The 19,816-nt window shown below is 26.1% G+C and overlaps 2 protein-coding genes across 6 annotated transcripts in view; one reads left to right on the plus strand and one right to left on the minus strand.

Moving 5' to 3' along the window:
- Positions 1 to 3,896, plus strand: part of LOC136088928 (piggyBac transposable element-derived protein 2-like) — a 17,918-nt gene extending 14,022 nt beyond the window's left edge. For 2 of the 5 annotated variants that reach the window (XM_065814119.1, XM_065814120.1), the window contains exon 2: positions 1 to 1,220. This exon is cut by the window's left edge and continues 639 nt beyond it. In XM_065814119.1, coding sequence (XP_065670191.1) covers positions 1 to 555 — 555 coding nt within the window. In that variant the 3' untranslated portion in view covers positions 556 to 1,220. Of the gene's footprint in view, positions 1,221 to 3,759 lie in introns of those variants that run through there. The other 3 variants (XR_010642646.1, XR_010642648.1, XR_010642647.1) reach the window with 3 other exon arrangements.
- Positions 1 to 19,816, minus strand: part of LOC101234797 (ADP-ribosyl cyclase/cyclic ADP-ribose hydrolase) — a 43,797-nt gene that overhangs the window by 6,854 nt on the left and 17,127 nt on the right. Inside the window, exons 5-7 of the mRNA XM_065814118.1 lie at positions 15,205 to 15,300; positions 14,922 to 15,008; positions 7,173 to 7,253 (exon numbers count right to left, since the gene is read on the minus strand). Coding sequence (XP_065670190.1) covers positions 7,173 to 7,253; positions 14,922 to 15,008; positions 15,205 to 15,300 — 264 coding nt within the window. The remainder of the gene's footprint in view (positions 1 to 7,172; positions 7,254 to 14,921; positions 15,009 to 15,204; positions 15,301 to 19,816) is intronic.

Here is a 19,816-nt window from a genome sequence, read left to right on the forward strand (position 1 = left end):
AATAACAAAGCAACTTGTGGAGACAAATTACACAAAGTAAGACCCTTGATTACAAAGCTTGTTGAACATCTTAAAAACATTTCAATTGAAGAAAACTTAGCAGTGGATGAGCAAATTATTCCATTTAAAGGACGTAGTTCACTAAAACAGTATAACCCAAAGAAGCCACATAAATGGGGATATAAAGTATTTGTTCTTAGTGGTGTTTCAGGGTTTAACTATAATTTTGAATTGTTCACTGGAAAGTCTGACAATGTGTGTGTTGAAAATGAACCTGATATTGGTGCTAGTGGAAATGTTGTTATAAGACTTGCACGCACTATTCCTCATAATTGTAATTACAAATTGTATGTTGATAACTGGTTTAACAGTATACCATTACAAATTTATATGCATAGTCAAGGTGTTTTTATGGTAGGAACTGTTCGTCAAAACCAATTGAAAAAATGCCCTTTACCAACAAAAAAAGAATTAAAAAAGCAAAAACATGGGTATTATGTTGAACAATTGACTGTAATTGAAGGGTGTAACATTATCTGTTGTGTTCTGGTTTGATAATAAAATGGTAACTTTGTTATCAAATTTTGTTGGTAGCCAACCAACAACAGAAGTAAAAAGATTTTCAAAATCAGAAAGAAAAAAAATTCTAGTTACGTGTCCAAATGTTGTGCAAATTTATAATAAACACATGGGGGTGTTGATTTACTTGACTCCCTGTTGGGTTATTATCGAAACAAAATTCTTTCTAAAAAATGGTATCATCGTATATTTTTTCACCTCATTGATATGACTATTGTTAATGCATGGATACTTTGGAATTAAAAAAATGCCAAAGTTCCTTTAGTAAAATTTAAGCTTATTGTAGCTGATTTACTTTCATCTAAAGCAAAAGATTGGATACGAAAGCGTGGACATCCTTCTGAAATAAATTCCAGTGGTCCAGCAAAAAGAGGCCCTAAACATCATATGCCTCATATTTGTGTTCAAACTGATGCTGTTGGGCATTGGCCGATTGTAGAGAGTTCTCGTTGTCATTTTCACATTTTATATATGTTAAAGCTCCTCAGCTTTAATATATATAAAATGTGAAAAATGTAATGTTGGACTTTGGCTAAATAAAGAAAGGAATTGTTTCAAAATTTTCCACACCTAAAAGTTCTTTGTATTCATGCATGTTTAGTTTGTATAATTATTTTGTGAAAATAAATCTTTCCAGCGTAGTTTAGTTTTATAATTTTTTAATAATGCTGTATCATATGTGCATGCTGTATCACATATGATACAATTTTTAAAATCATAAAAAACCATATTTCAGAGCAAAATCTTATTTTAACAAAAGCAAATTTTGTTTTTGGGTTATAAAATACACATAAAAAATTTAGTTTTGCAAAAAAAAAAAAATCACACAGTAAGGGGATATATATATAATATTTATAGTGTTAAATTATTTGAAAAACTTTGTGATGATACTTAAAGTTTCATGCCTTTCGGCAATCATCAGTCATACTTATTCTTTAAATCAAGAAAAAACCGTTAAAAAATAGAAAATACAGAAAATAACAAAAAAAACAGAGTTAGCTCTACAAACTAAGCATTTACACTGTCCAAAAAAGTTCATGATCAAATTTATTATATAAATATATATTTGAATATATAAAAAATTTTATAATTATAAAATATTATCAGTATTTATAATAAATTATTAATATGATACTTTGCACAACTCAAAGAAAAACCAAATGCACAGAATGCAATAGTTTTTAATTAAACCATAAAAGATATATTGGAATTATAGAACAGTGCATCCATTCCTACTGTTCATTTTAAAACAGTTAATTATTGATGCACTATTATAATAAACAAAAGGGCAAATTTTAAGTTAATCAAAATAAAGATTAACACAACAGTAAAGTCAATTTTAAGTTACTAAGAAATTTAAAGAATTGAAAAGAAACCTTGCTTTAGATAATAAACTGCTGAAAAACAGAGAAAAGCGGAACAAAAAGAGAATGACAATGGAATATGAACATGCATCCAAAAGAAAAGGCTGAGTAATATAGGCAAACTAGATTCAGACAGTTAATATATATATATATACATATATATATATATATATATATATATATATATACATATATATATATATACATATATATATATATATATATATATATATATATATATATATATATATATATATATATATATATATATATATATACATATATATATATATATACATATATATATATATATATATATATATATATATATATATATATATATATATATATATATATATATATATATATTATATATATATATATATATATATATTAGGGTAATGGTGAGGGTTATATATTACAACCTACGGCATTTGTTTAAACAACTTGATGGTTCAACATCAGACAGAAGTTTCTTTACAGAACTAACTGGTAAAACCATTTTGACATGTGAAAAATTGACTTTTGTAAAATTTCAACCTATTATTAATGGAAATAGATTACCTATATTATTAAAAGAAGCACATCTCAATTTTAGTAAAGATCAGCAGTATATGTACAACACTATTCTTACCATAATAGTAAGAAACATAACCAAAGATCTTGCCACGATAAAACCTGGACCTATGAACCACAATACGTAGTTAACTCTCGCTAATTAAGTATACAGACTTTTTGAATTTACAATTAAATGAATAATTTATTAACTGGAACATTTTGAAATCACAGAACCCCACTTACATCATATTAAACGTCTCAACAGACCAATCAGTTGTTAATGCACCTCTTACAGTTAGTGGTTAACCAAACCACTAACTGTAAGAGATTGTGATCAATGCTGCTAAATTTTTATGTGGATCAGAAGCAAAAGATAAATTTATACAAATGAGTATAATGTTAAAAACAATGATTCCTTTAATTTATACAAAAACATTTTGTAATTAAATAATAAACAAATTGACTTCATTTTTAATTCTTTATATTTAGTTGTTTTTCTTTGTATTTAGTTTTAACCAGATTAATGTTAAATGTTTGGTTGAAAATGGGGCACTTATACCTGGCACATGTTAAAGTGCCAGGTATAAGTGCCCCATTTTCAAGCATTGTTTGCTTATATGACAACGCAAGCAAAAAAAAATTTTTAGGCAACTTGGCCACTGTTTTTTTGCATATATTGGTAATTAGCTTGTTTTTAATAAATGCGCTGAAAAAACCAAACTAATGTAAAGAGAAAATTAAAAATAAACAAACTATACACTGAAAAGAAAAGCAAACTTAACAAAAGATAAAATAAATAAAGGATAAAACAGAGAAAATAAAAGAATAAAACTAAATATAGTTTTTAATTTCGAAGCATCTCAATTAAAAGTTAAAACAAATTTTTTAAGTTAAACTTAACCGTTTCATTTAACAGTTTAAAGCCAATTTTTTTCTTATATCTTCACAATGATGTAGCGCTTAGATGATGAGACGGAACTGTTATATTGATATTGGATGTGGGTTCAATTCCTACTAACGGATAATTTTTTTATTTAATGTTTTATTTGCTTTGTAAACATTATGTACATTAAAAAATATCAAAGTTTCAAATTTTTAAATAAATATGTTTTGAAGTAATTAGGTAATTAGCTTGGATTAAATACAGTGGGTTGCCTAATTATTAAGGACACTTTACTTTTTAAGTAATTTTAAAATTTAAATGATTTTTGCGAGCAAACAAATTGTTTTTAAACAATTTTTTTTTTGTGTATTTTAGTTACCAAAATACCACGTTTAACTGAAGCTATGAAAAAACACCAGCATATGACAATTGAAGATAGGAGTAGAGTAATTATAATTTATTATACTGTGAGAAACCAAAAACATTATAGGTTTATAATTAAAATACCTTTGTAATGCTTTACAAGTCTGCTTCTTGGACAAGTCAACATTTCAAATTTTGATGAACAAAAGCTCATTTGTTCGACGATGCCCAGGAGAAAAACCCTACCAGGACTGCCTTTTGGAAAAGGTTAAACATCCTGTGAGTATAATGGCATGATCTGTAATCTTAGCAGAGGGTATGGGTTGCCTCTACATTGTGAAAGGGATCATGAGGCAGGACCAGTACAAGCGAGTACTGGAAAACAGGCTCCTGCTCCAGGTCTAAGAATGATTCCCTGGTAATGAAGAGTATATGTTCATGGATGACTTAAGTCATACATGAACATAAAGCTAGAAGTGTTACACCATTCCTAACTGAAAGAAATGTAAGTGTTTTGCCATGGCTGGGGATTTCACCTTATATGAACCCCATAGAAAATCTATGGGAGTTAATAAAATGGGAAATTGCCAAAGAAATCATCACTAACAAGCAGCAATTGATAGTCTGCATAGAAAGCATGCCCTGACGCCTGAAAGACATTATTGTAACAAAGGGTTGGATTACAAAATGTTAAGATTATTACCTTATTTGTTATGTTAAAAGTTTTTATAAAAAAATAAATAGTTATGAAGAAGTAATTATTTCGTTTTATATTCTAGATAAAGCTCTCCTCTCCTCTAACAATAAAAGCAATTAAAAAAAATAACTAAAAGATACATATTTATTCATTAAAGTAGCTTAAACTTTAAAATCATTTAAAAAGTAAAGAGTCCCTAATAATTTGGCAACGCACTGTACTTTGAAACTTTGATTCTTTCTAAATTCTTTGAAGTAAAACATTTTGTGACAATTTAATTTAAAAGAAATACCAAGTCGTTTCTTTTAAATTAAAATAAAAACATTAACTTTATGCTTTTTTATTTTATTTTTTCTGGTTATATTTTTTTTGTTTCATTATTCGTTAAGATTTTTATTATTTTAGTTTAGTTTTGTATTTTTTTTTTAATAATTTTTATTTCCCTTTCCAGTTTATAGTTAGTTTATTTTTAACTTTAGCTTAAGTTTGCATTTGTTTATTCAGCAGATTTTTTAAACACGCTAACTTAAAACATGCAAGGAGCCGTGGCTAAGTTGTCAAAACAAAATTTTAATGCGTGGTCATATAAGGCATGAGACTGCACGGGTCTCCTGAGAAGGTTATATATATATATATATATATATATATATATATATATATATATATATATATATATATTCTTTTTTTTTAAGAAGACAAACTTAAAAATATATATATATAATAACTTGCCCTAGTAATTTAAGTTTTTCGAAAAAATATTAATAAATAATTAACCAATATAGTCATTAATGTTATGTAGACGGCTTTAACGCCAACCTCAACTCGGCACTAATTTTTATTAATATGCTTTGTTTGCTAACTTATATAAAGAATTCAAAGAACAAGAAATCAAATTTATTTCCTTATAGTTTCTTTCATGAGTAATCTTTATTGCAGGTACTCGTAAGAGAACCATTATAACTATAACATTCAATAAATATATTTATATGCTTCTTTTAAATAGACTAAAAAGATTTATCACATAGCATATTTATTGCACAGCAAGGTCGTTAATTCATTTAAAAGTTAACAACTTTTTCTGTTGTTCTTCTCCTACTTTTTAAATCAAGTTTTTAGGCGTGAATAGTATTACATTTTAAAAACTTTTATTAATTTTATTATTTAAAATATTTTTAATGCAATATTATTATTTAAAATAATAAAGTTGAAAGCTTATAGAGTTTAATCGCATTGTAAATTATAGTTAAAAAAACCTTTAAGGATAATCGCACTAAGCATATTTTAAAACAAGCTAATGTTTTTATTTAAGAATGTAAACCCTAAGCGTTTCATATTTTAATCCAATCAAAACGCAAATATATATATATCTGTATATATATACATATATACATGTATACATATATATATGTATACATATATACATATATATATATATATATATATATATATATATATATATATATATATATATATATATATATATATATATGTATACATATATATATATATATATATATATATATATATATATATTATATATATATATATATGTATATATACACATATATATGTATATATACACATATATATGTATATATACACATATATATGTATATATACACATATATATGTATATATACACACACACACACACACACATATATATATATATATATATATATATATATATATATATATATATATATATATATATATATATATATATATAAATATAAATACACACAAGCAGTCAAGACGTGCGATTGCGCGTCTTTATATGACCAGGCAAATTACATTTTACTTTGACGATTTGACCATGGCTATTTCAAAAAACATTTTAAAAATGCGCTGAATGAAAAATATTTTGAATTATACCTTAAGTAAAATAAATTACATCAAAACTTTGGACAAAATTTTTATATTAGCGAAACACTTTTAAAGTAACAATTTACTGATAATGGTATATATGATATATTTTTTTAATTTATAATATATAAATTGTTTAAGTGTGCATTTTTTATAATAAACATTAAAAATAAAAAATTGTTTTGTTTTTATAAACGATGACATTCTATGACAACGAATGTCTTTTGAATGTTAATATAAGAATAATTAAAGTTAATACATTTAAAAAGATAAACAAAATTTCGTTGAAAAAAAAAGACTAATGCTTTAGAAAGCCGTTACAATTAAATAAGTTTGATCTGAAATGCTTTTATATTATCGAAACACTTTTTAATGAAGTAACTAAACACTTCTAATGAATTTTTATAATAAGCATTAAAAACTGTTGTTTTTTTTTACTTGTATAATTATGTATTTTTTATGATAAATGTTTATCTTTAAACATATTAAAAAACAAAAAACAAAGTACAAATGTTAAAACAAACAACGAAGTGGTTTTATAATGCGCAAATTAAATAGACTAAGCATTTTAGCTTGATGAGTTTTTTTTTTGTGTGTTTTTGCTTAAGTTAAGTTTTTTTTTATTTTCCTTTTTTGTTAAGTTTTTTTTTCTTTTTTTAAAGTTTTTTTTTAGATAAGTTTAAGTAAGTTTTTGTAGCACATTTTTAAATTTTGAAAATTTGTCACAAGCTGTGGTCAAATCGTTAAAACAAATGATTTTATGCGTGGTCATATAATTGCGTGCACAAGTTTTCCTGTGAAAGACTACACAAGTATCCTCTAAATAATCTTTATTACTTTTCTTTCTAGTTGCATTACTTACATTAGTTTACCAGCATCATTTGACATCTTAACACACTCCCTTGCTTGTGGATACTTTGCACACAATAAAAACAGAGTGTCACTATAAAAATGATAAAATAAAATTGCATGCAGAAAAACAAAAACTTAGTAGTATAATAACATACTCAAAGTTTTAAATAAAATAAACAAATGAAAAATATTTAAACAAAAAACTATACTGACATCATTTAACTAAATCACTGATGATCATTGATTGATTAACTGATGATAATAATCAGTGTTATTTAGTTGAGTAACCAATGATAAGTGGTAATTATATAATTATACAATTAATGATAATTATTTGTTAATACCACTAGCATTGAACACAATTAACATTGAAATGATCATCTCATCTCATCATTATCTTATCATTAGTATATTGATCAGAATATTTTTGTTATATTTGATGCAGGTAATCTGCAGTGCTTGAACTAGACTGAGCAATGAAAGCCCACAGAGAAATATGAAACATGTCTATTGAAAAACTTTTTATATAAAGGAGGATAACTAATAAAAACAAAGAAAAATGAACAGATGTTCAGAATAAACACAGATTTGTTTTAAGAAAAAAAAGCTTATACACAATCATAGCCAACAGTAATTTTATCGTTAAAGTATACCTAAAACAAAACAGGATATATAAGTAAACATAAATCTTCATTAAATACAAATGTTTAACTTACTTTAAAACAAATATACATATGCATAGATACATCACTATTTAAAATGAATAAATATAAAATGATAGGAGATATAAGATAAAGAAAACATTATTTCTTTTGCATAATCATTATTTATGTAGTGGTGGTAATAAACTTCTCTTCAGAATCGCGTTTATTATTACCGGCATTTCAAAGAGCGCCACCAATATCTAGTTTATCCCGTCAGATAAACATCATCGACATTTATGCTTTACCTGCAATTTGTGCCTACTCCATACTGCAGTAAAAAAGGACTTCACTACAAACAGCCAAAACCCTAACTTCACCCAAATTTGTAAAGCACTAATTTTTTGAAGAAATAATATGGATAGTGAGAGATGTTAATTTAATACCAAATAACATAACAAATTTAAATAAAATAAATATATATGGGTCATTCCATACCAACTAGACCAAGGTCCAACATAGACCCCCTCAGATTTTGATGAAACTTAGTGGGTTTGTTAATATCAATGAGAAAAGCAGTTCCTGAAAATTTCAGCATAAAATCTTTTGTGGTTCATGAGGTATGGTCATTTGAAATTTCTGATTTTTCCAAAAATAAAAACTTCCATAGCAAAAACATGATTTGTTCATAATTTGAAGCTCTATATTTTAAAAACAAAATTTCAGAAAACCTTCTAGTTTTTTTTGTTGTATACAACTTTAGACTTACTTTAATAAAACTTTGACATTGAATTCTTGAATAACACATTTTTTCCATAATGGCTACCTAAAATAATGAAAAAATTGTTTGCAAGTATAAAAAGTTGGTTTTTGATGAGTCAATATACAAAACCTGCAGTTTAAGAAGTGAAAAGAAATATTTTTTTAGTTTCTATATATGGTAGGCTTTTAAATTTTTAGAAATTTACTGATAAGATACAATTCAGTAAAAAATTATAGACCTCTAAAAATGGGTGCGGCTAAAACTTAGGAAAATATGCCTCCACTTCAAACAACCGGTAACCTAGGATCAACACTGGTTTTAATAAGATTTTTTTTGTCTTCTAATTTAGTAGACTTTATTACAGTGATTTCAGAAAAAAAAATAGTGGGTACTCATGGGGAAGTTACAAAATCAGAACAATGAAAATTGCCCAAAATGGATTAAAAACGATAAAAATAAAGTTATTGTTGTACTTTAGTTTGTATAATATATATTGTAATACAAAGTATGTATGAATTTAAAATTATTTCATAATCAGTACTAGAAATAAGTCTTTAGTTAAGCCTGATTAAACTCAATTTTTAAATAGCCCTAGCTCTTTCCTGCCCCCTCCCCCACCCATTTACTTTTTAATAATCACATTTTTTCCCAGAACTTAGAACAAAATTGTAATTGAACACTTCTCCTTACATGATGCATCTGGTTTTATGTCTGATGTATAAAGTGCCTTTATGCCCAAACACACCATTAAACATACAAATATAAAAACTGAAATTTAGTTTTTAATGTTTTCATATAAAACTTATTAGTAGCCTATTAAGTAAAACTGAAATGAAAGACTTTTAGTCTAATTTACCTGATATTTAATATCACGACTATAAATTTTATAATAATTTTTCAATACATTCACGATTCCACCCTTCCTCATTAATTTGACTTATTTGATCATCATTTTCAAATTTAAATTACAACTTTTACCAGGTTATAAGAGTTAATTGACTTGTCAACATAGTGCACACGTTGATTATGAAATAAATAATATTATTATGTAATAAACAATCAATATAAACAATGAATCTTTTAAATGATTTTCGCAAAAAAACTTAGACCAAAGTGGTTTATTCCCATTAGAGGTGCTTCAAGTCTTCATTAAGTATTTGTTTGTGAGTACCACCAAAATGCAAAACTTTTAGCGTAACAAATACCAGATATTTCAGACTATAAAGACCTCTTGACATTAGTAGTATGTGACTAAACAAATCAAGACTGCATGCTGGACATTTGCCCCGACACCAACACACTAAAAGAGTATCTTACTGCTTTGTTTGATAGACATGGAATCGAAGATATCACCTTTAATCAGTGGCAAAAAGCCAACAAAAACATGATATAGTTCCAGTCACTTTTCCTATGTATGATTTTATTGCAAAAGCTTGTCAACAAATGTACCAATTAAGAGACCACCATTATATAGACAAAAATCAATTACCAAGTGATCATATTTAATCATTACCAAGTAATCATATTTTACATAAAATTTAAAAGTATTTGTTACATTTCAGATCATTTGCAACACAATACAAACTCAGTTCATTGTTTCATTTATGAAGTAATAAAACAAAAGAGTTATTGCCTTACTTTAATTATTGCATTTATTTTAGTGATGGTGCAGATTCACAATACAAAAAATCATAAAAACATATCTAACTTATGTCACCATGAGCTAGATCATAAAGTACTTGCAGATTGGCATTTTTTTGCTACATCTAATGGAAAGAGTGCTTGCCATGGTGTTGGGGGCTCTATCCAAAGACTTGTAGCTAAGGCCAGTTTACAATCACTTACAGATCCTATCAATTCACCTGAGAAAATGTATGATTGGTGTTGGCAAAATATATTTTCAATACATTTCAAATGACACAATTGTGAATATTGCATAAACTTTACAGGTGAGATGGGTGTCATTTAACAATATGTATACTAATATAAATGTATCTAAAATGCAGCATATAGTTCTACTTGCTTCTTTTTCACCTGGAATTACCATGAATCATCATGCAGCACTATAAACACCATGTCTTTATAGTGCTAAATGATTTTTAGGCAATATTGTGGAAATATCTAAAGAAAACCAAGATGTTTATATCAGGTTCATGAAGCAGTCTATTTCCTTAAACACTTGGTTACATAAAGAAGATATTTGACCACATATCTAAATATCTTAAGAAAATCAAGATGTTTTTATCAAGTTCACGAAGCAGTCTATTTCCTTAAACACTTGGCCACATAAAGAAGATATTTGCTGTGTTCCAATAATGCATGTTTTGTGCAAAATTTCATCTTTAAAAGGTCAATCAACTCGTAAATGGTATGAACTATCAGCTCAAGAAAAAACTATTTAGATAAATTATTTCATCTATTTATCTATCTTTTATATTATTATCTTTATTTCATTTATCAATTTCAGCTCAAGAAAAAACTGAATTATTTCATCGTACAATAGCATAAGTAACATAATTAAATAACAGCTTTGCAAAATTATTATAAATTTGAATTATTTGATTTAAACATGGTTTTTTTGCGAAAATCATTTAAAAGATTCATTGTTTATATTGATTGTTTATTACATAATAATATTATTTATTTCATAATCAACGTGTGCACTATGTTGACAAGTCAATTAACTCTTATAACCTGGTAAAAGTTGTAATTTAAATTTGAAAATGATGATCAAATAAGTCAAATTAATGAGGAAGGGTGGAATCGTGAATGTATTGAAAAATTATTATAAAATTTATAGTCGTGATATTAAATATCAGGTAAATTAGACTAAAAGTCTTTCATTTCAGTTTTACTTAATAGGCTACTAATAAGTTTTATATGAAAACATTAAAAACTAAATTTCAGTTTTTATATTTGTATGTTTAATGGTGTGTTTGGGCATAAAGGCACTTTATACATCAGACATAAAACCAGATGCATCATGTAAGGAGAAGTGTTCAATTACAATTTTGTTCTAAGTTCTGGGAAAAAATGTGATTATTAAAAAGTAAATGGGTGGGGGAGGGGGCAGGAAAGAGCTAGGGCTATTTAAAAATTGAGTTTAATCAGGCTTAACTAAAGACTTATTTCTAGTACTGATTATGAAATAATTTTAAATTCATACATACTTTGTATTACAATATATATTATACAAACTAAAGTACAACAATAACTTTATTTTTATCGTTTTTAATCCATTTTGGGCAATTTTCATTGTTCTGATTTTGTAACTTCCCCATGAGTACCCACTATTTTTTTTTCTGAAATCACTGTAATAAAGTCTACTAAATTAGAAGACAAAAAAAATCTTATTAAAACCAGTGTTGATCCTAGGTTACCGGTTGTTTGAAGTGGAGGCATATTTTCCTAAGTTTTAGCCGCACCCATTTTTAGAGGTCTATAATTTTTTACTGAATTGTATCTTATCAGTAAATTTCTAAAAATTTAAAAGCCTACCATATATAGAAACTAAAAAAATATTTCTTTTCACTTCTTAAACTGCAGGTTTTGTATATTGACTCATCAAAAACCAACTTTTTATACTTGCAAACAATTTTTTCATTATTTTAGGTAGCCATTATGGAAAAAATGTGTTATTCAAGAATTCAATGTCAAAGTTTTATTAAAGTAAGTCTAAAGTTGTATACAACAAAAAAAACTAGAAGGTTTTCTGAAATTTTGTTTTTAAAATATAGAGCTTCAAATTATGAACAAATCATGTTTTTGCTATGGAAGTTTTTATTTTTGGAAAAATCAGAAATTTCAAATGACCATACCTCATGAACCACAAAAGATTTTATGCTGAAATTTTCAGGAACTGCTTTTCTCATTGATATTAACAAACCCACTAAGTTTCATCAAAATCTGAGGGGGTCCATGTTGAAATCTTAAAATTTGGCATGGAATGACCCATAAACATATATATATATATATATATATATATATATATATATATATATATATATATATATATATATATATATATATATATATATATATATATATATATATATATATATATATATAAATTAGTAAAAAACACTTATCTGACTTTAATCTTCTACATTAAGTTTCACCATAGCTGGATCATCAGGAAGATTTACTAAATCTCAAAAAAAATTCAATTTATAGAAAAAAATATTTTTCAGGAAGTTATAAATTATTATAAAAAAATTTTTAATTACTACATTTTTTTTGTTAACGGGAAGTTACAGAAATTATTAAATAATTTTCTTTGGAATGGGAATAGTTTAATTTGGTCATTTATTTTTATAATTTTTTAAGAGGTATATATTTTCGTGCCTACATTTAGAAATTAATTCAGATTTTTTATTTAATAAATTTTCTTGATTTAAATGAGTAATTATTTCGAATTTTTCTTGCAAACATAGCATACATTTTGACAAATATATTTTGACAGCATAGTCTCTTTTGAATATTTTTTGTGTTTAAACGATTGTTTGTGGTTGGCATAACGTTTTTTCCAAAAAAATTTTAAAAATTTAAAAAAAAAAAATTTAATTTACAATGGTCTATTCTAAAATCTGCCCCTGCCTATAATAAGATAAATGTATAGAATAAAATATAAATAAAACTTTTTTAAGATTTAGTAACTCTTCCTGATGATCCAGCAATGGTAAAACTTAAAGTAGAAGATAAAAGTTAGATAAGTGCTTTTTACTAATTTATTATTGCTTAAGAACATTGAGCACTCTATTTGTAAAATACACTAACATAATTTACATACATACATATATATATATATATATATATATATATATATATATATATATATATATATATATATATATATATATATATATATATATTATAATAAGATAAATGTATAGAATAAAATATAAATAAAACTTGTTCAACAAAAATGACAAATAACAACAGACTGAAATATAAATGATAATATAAAATTATTATATTACAATAGAAAACCACAAAATACTCAACTGCATGACCAATGTGATAAATGCTGTTAAATAAAACTTTATTAAAAAGTCACTAAAATTGGTACTTAAACTTGATATATAAATTATAAAAACAACAAAACCATACAAAGTATGGTTTTGTTGTTTTAATGTTTGTTACCACTACAACATCAAATGTCAAAAACTACGTTGGGCGGAAAAAATTAAATTTACCTTTATAAAAAATGACAATCTAAAAACTAACATTTTCACATATACTATCACATAATATACACACATATCCATATGTACATGTACATACATACAAACACATACCAATGGTAGGTGTTTACAATAAAGACGATCATCATCATCTCATCATTAGTATTTTGATCAGAATTAGGAAAATAATCAGTCAATAAGAATAAAATAATCATAAAGATAATATTGACCAGAATTTAGTAAACAGGTGACACAGACTAATTGTGAGACAATCAAATATCAGAATTTAATCAAATTATGATATTTGATTAAATTCTGATATTTAAAAATCAAATGCGCTAGTGGAAAATATCTTGACAAAACTAAAAGATCAATAGTATTATGTTTTTTTGTATTCTTTATCGTTTATTTTATCTTGTAATTTAGCATATTTTTAAAATTGAACTAAGCAACAGTAATAGGAGTACAAGAAGAAAACACCCTAAAGAAATGGTTGTTGACCCACTTCTAGGGAAATGGGATTTAAAAAAAAATTATGCTAAATCATAAACTACATTCAAATGACCATATCAAGCAAAAACTCTTATTTTGGTGAGTTGATCTTTAAAATACCAAAATCATGTTTTGATTTTTAAAATGCCAAAATATATTTTGATAAAATTTATCTTGGAATAGCAGAAGAACTTTTATTAAAAGACATTTATTTCCATCAAAAATAAATATTTTTTGTAAGTGGATTTTTCCTTTTTTTAAAAAATTCATTTTGTCATCAATATGAAAAACCAGTTTTTGTTTTTTAGTTTTGTTTTACATTTTATTTTAGTTAAATTTTGTTATGTAGTGCATTTGTATGTTAATTTGCTTTAAAAAAGACAAAATAAATATAAATGATATTTATTCAAAAAAGAAATAAGTATAAATGAAAATAAAACAAATTAAGTAAAATACATGAAATGTTTGAAAGTGAATAAAATATATTTTATTGACAATTAAAAATAAATAAATACCATCTTTGTATATAAAATAAATAAATTTTTTATAACTTTGTATAAAAATAAATAAATACCATCTTTTTGAATTTGTGAAAAATTAGTTTAAAAATTAAGGCAACACCAGTATATTATGTATTATATTATGTACTAACATATGTTTAGCATGTAAATAATAGATACCTAGGCTTATCCTTGCATTGAACATTTAAACCATACTTTTTTGCATCTGAAACTAAATTCACTAAAGAACCTTTTCCACACTTTTCCCTGCAAAATAAAAAATTTCATACAAATATGTTGCCAAAAAAAATCAAATGTTTATAAAAAGTAAAATAATATAAGAAAACCGCAGTATAAGATTCATATTTCAGATATAATATAGGAAAATTATGCAAAAAAAATTTAATGTAAATTTTACAAATCATGCAGAAAAATTTTTAATATAGAGTTGAGAAAACTTTACTTTGGCTCATTATCAAGATTAAAAACCACAAGTACTATTAACAAATTAACTTTCTTCATTTTTCCAAGAGTGGGAAGTTCAATCTTTCCAAAATAACTAAAAAAAAATTTTGAAACTTTTTTAGTATTTGCAACATAAATAAGCAGAAACATTTTTTATATATTTGATTGGTTCAAAAAATTGAATAGGTTAAGAATTATTTTTTTATTTTAAAAAATAATCAGGGGTGGCACAATACATTTGCTGACTATTTTTACTTATTTCATCCAGGTTTTTTTAGAAAAAGAAAAAACAAAGAACAATGAAAAAAATTTTTTGTAAACCCAAACTAAAACCTTTAGTTGATGTAGCAGCACTGACTAAATAAGAAGAATATACTGCATATTCTTCTTATTTAGTCAGTCACTTTATGTACTGAAGTCCCTGGCAGCCTCCTATTTCAGTATGACACCAGACTGCTTATCAAAGTATGCAATATTATATATATATAAATATCAGCCCTCAGATAATATAGCAAGACTAAGGTTGGCAAAAAATAGCAATAGCAAAATTAAGGTTGGCAAAAAATTGACAACTTAAGATTGTTTTAAATCAGCATCAGAACAACACAAAATTTAGAATCAGGGTTCAACAAATTGACAAACGTGCAAACATTTAGCATAAAATTGACAGAAAAATAAATGTTGAGTAAAGTGACCTTTTTTTAATGCTGACATTTACTTAAAAATTTGAAAAAAGAAAAGCATTTTACCATTTTATTAGAAAATTTAATAAAACATGAGTTTTGCTGATTTTATATTAAGTCACTATAAATTTTTTCTAAAACCTCACTAAGAATTTTCCAATTTATGAAACTATAAATGTGAAAGGCTCAATGGTAGTGGCTTCTTGAAGTTAGATTTTTAATGTACTTTTGATTATAAATCTTAAAATGCAGGCTTTTAGTAATTATTTTAATATATATTTGAAAAATTGACAATATATACATTATTGGAAAGTTAATAATATAGGCCAGGCATGTCAAAGTGGCGGCCCGCGGGCCACATGCGGCCCGCAAGACCTTTTATGGCGGCCCCCAACATTTTTATCATTTTATTACATATGGCGGCCCGCAGACATGCATTTCAAAAATGTTTTATTAAAAACAACAATAAAAAAATCACTAATAGTTTTCTGAACTCCTTTATTAAAAAAAGACATGAATACTAAATTAATTTTCTAACTTTTTATTAAAATTGAAACTCTGAAATTAAAACCATAAAAAATTATGACGATATATTTTAATTTTAACAATCGATATGAGAAAATAAGGCGGGTGAATATAAAAAACCAATTGCTTTTACTCAGCGTTTTTGGAGTAGTTGTTCAGCTTTACGCGAATAAAGATTTAATATAAATCTTTCAAACTTTTGTTTACGTAAAGCTGAACAATTACTCGAAAAATGCTGAGGAAAAGCGATTGCTTTTTTTTATTCACCCGGCCTAATAGATTAGTTGTTATCTTGTTTTGTTGTTGCTCACCATTGAGCTATTTTTGTTTTTTGGTTATTGTCACTAAAATTAAAATGTCTCATTCAAAACCAAGTGCAAGCAAAAAACGTAAAATTGAAGATGAAAAAAAAATTTTTCAATCAAAATGGGAAGTGCTATACTTTTTTTACAAGCATTAATGAAAGTATTATTTGTCTGATTTGTCAACAAAAAGTTAGTGTGCCGAAAGAATTCAATGTCAAAAGGCACTATAATTCCCATCAGGAAAAGTTTGAAATTTATCAAAAAGATAAAAGGATAGACAAATTAAATGAACTAAAAGCCAAACTAAAAAAGCAACAAAATATTTTTCATTTTGTGAACAAATCAAATGAACTCGTAGTCAAAGCAAGTTATAATCTGACACATTTAATTGCATTTCATTCCAGACCTTTCACTGACGGTGAATTTATCAAAAACTGCCTAATTAAAACTGCAAAGATTCTTTGCCCTGAAAAAATAAAAGATTTTAACAACATAAGCCTTTCAAGAAATACAGTTGCTGAGCGTGTTAACGACATAGTAGCAGATTTGAGAAGTCAGTTAACAAAAATCTGCAAGGATATTGAGGCCTTTTCAGTTGCTGTTGATGAAAGTGCAGATGTCAAAGATGTTGCTCAGTTGTCTGTTTTTATCAGAGGTTACAATTTCAAATATGAAATTACAGAAGAACTTCTAGAGTTGATTCCAATGCATGTTACAACAACAGGTGCAGACATTTTTTTGGAGATTGAAAAAACTCTGGACAAGTATGAACTTCCAATTACTAAACTTGTGTCTATAGTTACTGATGGAGCACCCGCTATGATTGGTTTAAAGAAAGATCTTGTTGGTAAATTAAATGAGAAAATTGGCAAAAAGATAAACAATTTTCATTGTATCATTCACCAAGAAGTATTATGCGGAAAAACAATTGATCTGGATTATGTGATTAAAAGAATAGCGTCTGTTGTCAACTTTATAAGAGCAAGAGGACTAAATCATCGTCAGTTTGCTTCATTGTTGAATGAAAATGACAGTGAATATGAGGATTTACCATATTACACTGAAGTTCGATGGTTATCATGTCACAAAGTACTCAAAGCATTCAATCATCTGAAAACTGAAATATTTCAATTTTTGGAAACAAAAGGGCAAGATATTTCAGATATAAAATATACCAAGTTTCTTCAAGATTTAGCTTTTCTAGTTGATATCACAAAACACCTGAATGATCTGAACATTATTTTGCAAGGAAAGAACAAATTGGAAACCACAATGTTTGATTATGTCAGAGCTTTTCAAACTAAGCTTTTACTCTGGGAACGCCAAATTGAACAAGAAAATTTGGTACATTTTGAGACGTGCAAGTCTATGAAGCTGCAAGACCCAAATTTTATGTTCAGCAGCTATTCAAAAAATATAAACAATATAAAACAAGATTTTGAAGTAAGGTTTCAAGATTTCAAAAAATGTGAACCAAAGTTTGCTTTGTTCACCTCACCATTCAACTTTGATATTGAAAAAGTGGAAGAAGATCTGCAAATGGAATTAATTGAACTTCAGTGTGATTCTGTTCTCAAACAACAGTTTACTGATGTTGGTGTACCCAAATTTTATTCATTTTTACCGCCACATCAATTTCCAAAGATGATTTAATTTGCTTGTCAAATATGTGCAATGTTTGGCAGTACTTATCTTTGTGAACAACTTTTTTCGCACATGAAACGAAATAAAACCCTTGAGAGGTCCAGGCTTACTGATGAACATTTGTCTTCCATAATGAAAGTGGTAGCTAGCCAAAACATAAAACCAGACCTTATTAAGCTTTCAGCGAATAAAAGATGTCAAATTTCTGGAAAATCCAAAATTTTATGTTTGTTATTATTATTACAAAATACTCCTTGTTCATTTTTATTGTGTTCTTATTGTGTGAAATAAATAATGCAAAATTAAACTTCTGTACTTTTTTTAATAATATTGCAGTGATTTGGTAGATTTTAAATATAATTATAATCTTGTTTACTTCAAACCTTAGCAAAAGGACAGTTTGGGTTGAAGAGTTACACTTCATTCATAAGAAAAATAAGTATTAGCTTGAGCGGCCCTTATAATATTTCCTTAGGCTAAAGAGGCCCCCATACCAAATTGAGTTTGACATGCCTGATATAGGCTATTAAAAATAAAAATAAAACATTTCCTGAAAAATTTATTACTATAACTTTTATGCATTTAAAGTAAAATAATTCATCACAATTGTTACTAAATTTCAACTTTGATGAAAAAAAAAAAATTATTCCAATTTGTACTTTTTCTATATTTTAATATTTTTTAGTCTACAGTGTCTGCTAACTACCCAGAGAAGTGTGGCTGCGATCATCTGCAATCTTGAGCTTTGAATAATTTTGAAAAAATTTTTTTTTTTTAAATAAAAAATTTCTTTGAATAAAAACAATTTCTTTTTCATTCTTACTAAAACTTAAAAAAACTACTTTAAGGCATGAAAGACTAAAGTAAACTTATTTTTCTATTGTTCTTGAAAGGAAAAAAGTTATTATTATTTTTTAATTTCAAGTGCTTATGGTTTTAAAATGCATAATTAATTTAAGTGCATTTTTGATCTTTTGATCACTGATCGACCAAAAACCACATGAATTTCTAAATGCTGTTAAAAAGTTTCTTTTTACTTTGTAAGTATATTGTTGCGACCAAGGAAAAAGGAGGAAATCAATTTAAGACAAATTATGCAATGGTTTCAGGTTTCGAAAAATACTTTTGATAATGTAATTAGTGGGTTTAAATAAATTATTACTATGATTCAAGTCAGAGAAGACAAAGTAAATTTATTATGAAAGAGATTAAAACTAACTTTTGCAAAGTATGTTGCACTATGGCAAGTATCATATTGAAAAACATATATTGAGTCGGAAAGCGAGCTTTGATATGGACACTTCGTGGCAGGTCTGGGTGAAAATAACAATATCAAACAGAACCATTTAATCGATTAACTCAGATCAAAAAAACAGAAAAGCACTCTTTGTCGCCTCTTGAACATACTTATGTGCAAAAGAATTTATGAGTGTTAGAAGAATGACATTGTAAG

The sequence above is a fragment of the Hydra vulgaris genome, chromosome 12 (genome assembly GCF_038396675.1).
Source record: "Hydra vulgaris chromosome 12, alternate assembly HydraT2T_AEP".
NCBI lineage: Eukaryota > Metazoa > Cnidaria > Hydrozoa > Anthoathecata > Hydridae > Hydra > Hydra vulgaris.